This window comes from Myotis davidii, unplaced genomic scaffold (assembly GCF_000327345.1).
Source record: "Myotis davidii unplaced genomic scaffold, ASM32734v1 scaffold392, whole genome shotgun sequence".
Taxonomy (NCBI): Eukaryota; Metazoa; Chordata; class Mammalia; order Chiroptera; family Vespertilionidae; genus Myotis; species Myotis davidii.
This window is the reverse complement of record NW_006284244.1, coordinates 2,997,853-3,002,158: the sequence shown is the minus strand read 5'-3', so window position 1 is coordinate 3,002,158 and position 4,306 is coordinate 2,997,853. Positions and strand designations below refer to the sequence as shown.

General features: G+C 44.7%; 1 protein-coding gene across 1 annotated transcript in view; it reads left to right on the top strand.

Annotated features, from left to right (window-relative positions):
- Positions 1 to 4,306, top strand: part of PDGFC (platelet derived growth factor C) — a 182,357-nt gene continuing 178,051 nt past the window's right edge. Inside the window, exon 1 of the mRNA XM_006754277.1 lies at positions 1 to 428. Coding sequence (XP_006754340.1) covers positions 314 to 428 — 115 coding nt within the window. The 5' untranslated portion in view covers positions 1 to 313. The remainder of the gene's footprint in view (positions 429 to 4,306) is intronic.

Here is a 4,306-nt window from a genome sequence, read left to right as displayed (position 1 = left end):
TCACCCCCACCCCCACCACTTCGGCACAGCTCAGGATTTGTTTAAACCTTGGGAAACTGGTTCAGGTCCAGGTTTTGCTTTGATCCTTTTCAAAAAAAAAAAAAACACACAAAAAAACTGGAGACACAGAAGAGGGCTCTAGGAAAAAGTTTTGGATGGGATTATGTGGAAACTACCCTGCGATTCTCTGCTGCCAGAGCAGGCTCGGAGCGTCCACCCCAGCGCAGCCTTCCCCTGGCGGCGGTGAGAGAGGCTCTGGAGTCGCTGCTTCCCAAGTGCCCGCCGGGAGTGAGCTCTCGCCCCAGTCAGCCAAATGCTCCTCTTCAGGCTTCTCCTGCTGACATCCGCCCTGGCCGGCCAGCCCGGGACGCAGGCTGAGTCCAACCCGAGTAGTAAATTCCAGTTGTCCAGCACCAAGGAGCAGAACGGTGAGTCTCGCCCCCCGCGCGCCCCCTCCTCGCCTCTCGCTGTGTGTGCGTTACGTTGGCCGTGGCGCGTCGCCGGGTGATGTGCCCCGGGCTCCGAGGGTGTCTGCGGGCTGTGTCCCCGGGCAGATGCGCGCCGCGTCCCGGGCCCTGGGCTTTGGGAGGGGACGTGCAAGTTTGCAACTTCGGGAGCTGCCGCCAGGCTCTCCTAGGGCGACCGCAGTGCCACGGTCGCCCCAGCGAGAGAGGACCTTCTGCGAGCGAACTTGAACGTCAGTTTAAACGCACATTGCAGGACCTCTGGTTGCCAGTGAGAAGCTCAAGAAGTGCCTCTAAACACGAACGTACAATGAATGAGTCTTGGCATGTTTGACTTTATTCAGATTTTTTAAAATTTTATTCGGGAGGGGCTGTTTCAGGAAACGTATCCGCTGCATTAATGGAAGCACCTTTAAGTGGGAAAGGCATCAATTAATCAGTAAGTAGACAGGAAACACAGAGGTCAAGAGGCCGAGTGGACACTTTTAGGGCGAATTAAAAAAAAAGTGCATTTCTCTTGTGCTCTATTTTTAAAAATGTGCCTTTGTGTATACCTTTCTAGCGGTGTGTATTTATACGTGCTGGTGAATGGCTGCTATTTTGTGTGTGCGGGAAACTACCTAATCCTGCATAGGAAATGAGAATTACTTTCAGCTTTCAAGTGTACCTGAAATGTTTAGAAAACTCTCAGATGCAAGTTCCCTTGGGCTGGGATTGCACAGAGCCGGAGAAAGGCTCCTTTCATAAGGCCAAGGGCAGTGTCGGGGTGTGTAATTTGCTTAGCCTCTGAACCCCATACGATTTACATCATTCAATTTCTAAACTCTTTTTCTCTTGATCTACCATTATGAAGTCATTTTTGAGAAGGCTTTGTAAATAGAAATCTTATACTACACATGAAACCGCAATGTTAATGTAGGCTGTCTAAAATTAGAGTATTAAACACCCTGTTTACAAGTGGTGGCTCTTGATGCTATTTGAAAAGAAATGTGCATGTGTTGAATGCTTTGTATGTCATTCATCCCGAATGCAGGAAGGCTGTCACTTCATTAACCAGGCGAAAGGAACACAGACAACCTACCTGGGGAATCAGAACGGTGTGCACTGTATGTTTAAGTCACAGCAACTTTTTCTCTATGTGGTGGGGTGTTTCCAAGTTTCAAGTCTGCATTTAAACTCTCTAAAGTGTTCATCTTTAAGAAGCCCCAGGAAGTCCTAGGGTACACAGGTCCATTCAATAAGGATTCCCGGGACCTGTGTACACGTTGTTTGTGTTGGTTGTATGTGCGGCACTCTGTGGGATCACATTTATCAGCCGTTGTTCATGTGGTTGCTTCTTACAACTTGCTCATGTGATGGCACATGGCACCTGCAGGCTGCTTGAGCTGCTGATCAAAGGGCGGCCAAGGCATCTATCTCTAATCACAGGAGCTGCAGAGGACTGGGAGAAAGTGATCAAAGGAGCCCCAGCACCAGCTGTACCCTGGCAGGAAACAGATCAGACCAACCTTTGTTCTTTCTCATGTAAAGTAAATGTCCAGGTCAACATGCTGCTTCTTACTAGACAAGCGTCTCCAGAATGACAATGCCCAACATTCCTGTCTTCTGACTTCTCTTTTTTATTGTTCCTTTCCCATATCATTTCTCCTGCTGCTCTGCCTTATCAAGCCTGTCTGGCCTCTGTCATCTTCCGGATTCCCTTTGTGACTTGTGCCTCTCATTGTCCTTTCCATGCCATCATTTCTTGTGACCCGCATTCCGCGATCACTTTGTAACAGGCCCCAGAGTTCTCGAGGGGTCATTGGCCACTTTATGGAGTAGCTTCACACCCTTGGGAGAGGTGAGTTCATTAAGCCAGGCCACACACATTCTGTTGCCATCAGAGGCTGGGCCATTGCCATTCCTAAGATGCATGGTGCTAAAAATAGCCTGGTTGTTTCCTAATCTGTGGGCACAGGATTGGGCTATGTTTAGCTCTTAGGAGGCTGGCAGCAGGAAGTAACTAGAAGTAGAGGAACTACTCACCTTGTAGTTTTTAGCCTAAAGAGAAGTGGGACAGCCAAACACTAGGGGGCAATATAGAGCTATTTTCCTGCACATGCTCAGGTTGATTTTTTATCCCTCAAGGTTCCAAGATTTGAAGATAACAGGTTGGTGCTAAAGAAGATCCCCCCTGGAAAGAGAACAAATTTGCTAGAACCTCTTTTTTGGTGTGTGTGTGTGGCTTTCAAATTTTTCATTTCCTCATGTGTGTATTTTTTTTTTCCCCTCAGATTGCATTATGATTGATTTTTTATTGAAGTATTATTGCTCTTCTCAATTTAGATTGTCTAAATCTGTAAATATACATCCACCTGAGGGTGTCACATAGAAAAATGATATTAGCCCTAATGGTGCATGGGACCATTTCATGAAAGGTCTCCTAATGCTAACTATGAGATGTCCATATTGACCTGTTGTGATTGTAGTTTATTCCTGCTTTCAACGACTCCGCCCCAATGATATTCTCTTCTCTGGAGCATTCCAAAGTCTTAAATGATGTTGACTCAATCAAATCCCCAGGCCTGCTCAGTTTCAATATTAACTTGGTATCTCAAGAGGTGTTATACAATATAAACGAACACAGAGAACAGAAAGAGACTCGTAGATACAGAGAACAGACTGATGGTTGTCAGAAGGGAGGAAGAGTTGGGGTTACAAAGATGAAGAGATTGAAAAGTATAGGTTGGTAGTTACCAAATAGTCATGGGAATGTAAAGTATGACATAGGAAATGTAATCAGTAATATTGTAATAACTATGTATGGTGCCAGGTGGGTACTGGAAATATCAGGGGGAACACTGTGTAAAGTTTGAGATTGTCTAACCACTGCACTGTACACCTGAAACTAATAATAAAAAAAGGAGAACAAAAGATGTGTTATAAATGTAAATTGATTTCTATAGCCAATATTAGATATTTGGAATTAGACTGGAATGTGTGGAGGGGTTTCCAAATTAGTTTTGAGGGATCAGTGTTGTTTACTGTTATTACTTTCCTGGGTTTTAATGTAATACTGTATTGCAATTCCTGCCACTTTATCCTCTGATATCGTAAGTTGTCTTTGTGTCATTCATGCTTAACTTTACTTCCAATCCCAAAGTCTCACATATAAACCAATGGTCTCCAGATTTAGCTTAAAGAAGGAGAAAAAAGATAAAAATACTGACTTACATAGGGTTTCTGGTCTATACGTTCTGTATGACCATGGGAAAAATTACTATTAAATGTGTGCACTCATTTTAGAGGAGGATGCCTGCCATGAAATGAGTAAGTTCTGGGGTGGCATTCTGAGTTGTAGCAGAAAGAATCACATACATCAAAAACCCAAATGAAACAAGGCTCACTTTATCCATTGCGTGTAGTCCAAATAGACTCTATCACAAAGTTCTTGATGGAGTAAGGCCTCATCTACTGTGCACTATTGGTGAGTGATTTTAATTCCATTGACCCGAAACATGCTAATTAGTGCTCTCATTTTCTATAACCATTTTGAGTGAAGATTTGGCATATCCCTGTGCTAGTTAAGGTTGTCCTTATCCGCCTGACTTATGGTGTGTGCTCTTTTCCTTAAGGCCTTTGTGGCCTGCTTATAGGCCATTTACTTTAAATGACAAATGTTTCCCTAGTAATGCATCCTAATGCCTTTTTGAGAATGTGTATCTTGTGTTTATGGCTTTTCTGTCCCCCCCCCCCCCCCCCACACACACACACCGTGCCAGCTCTCTCCTTCTCCTGCTGCCTATGTCTCTGTATCTAACAAAATTGTGCTCACTCCCCACCCCTTTTTTTAGGTGGCAGCT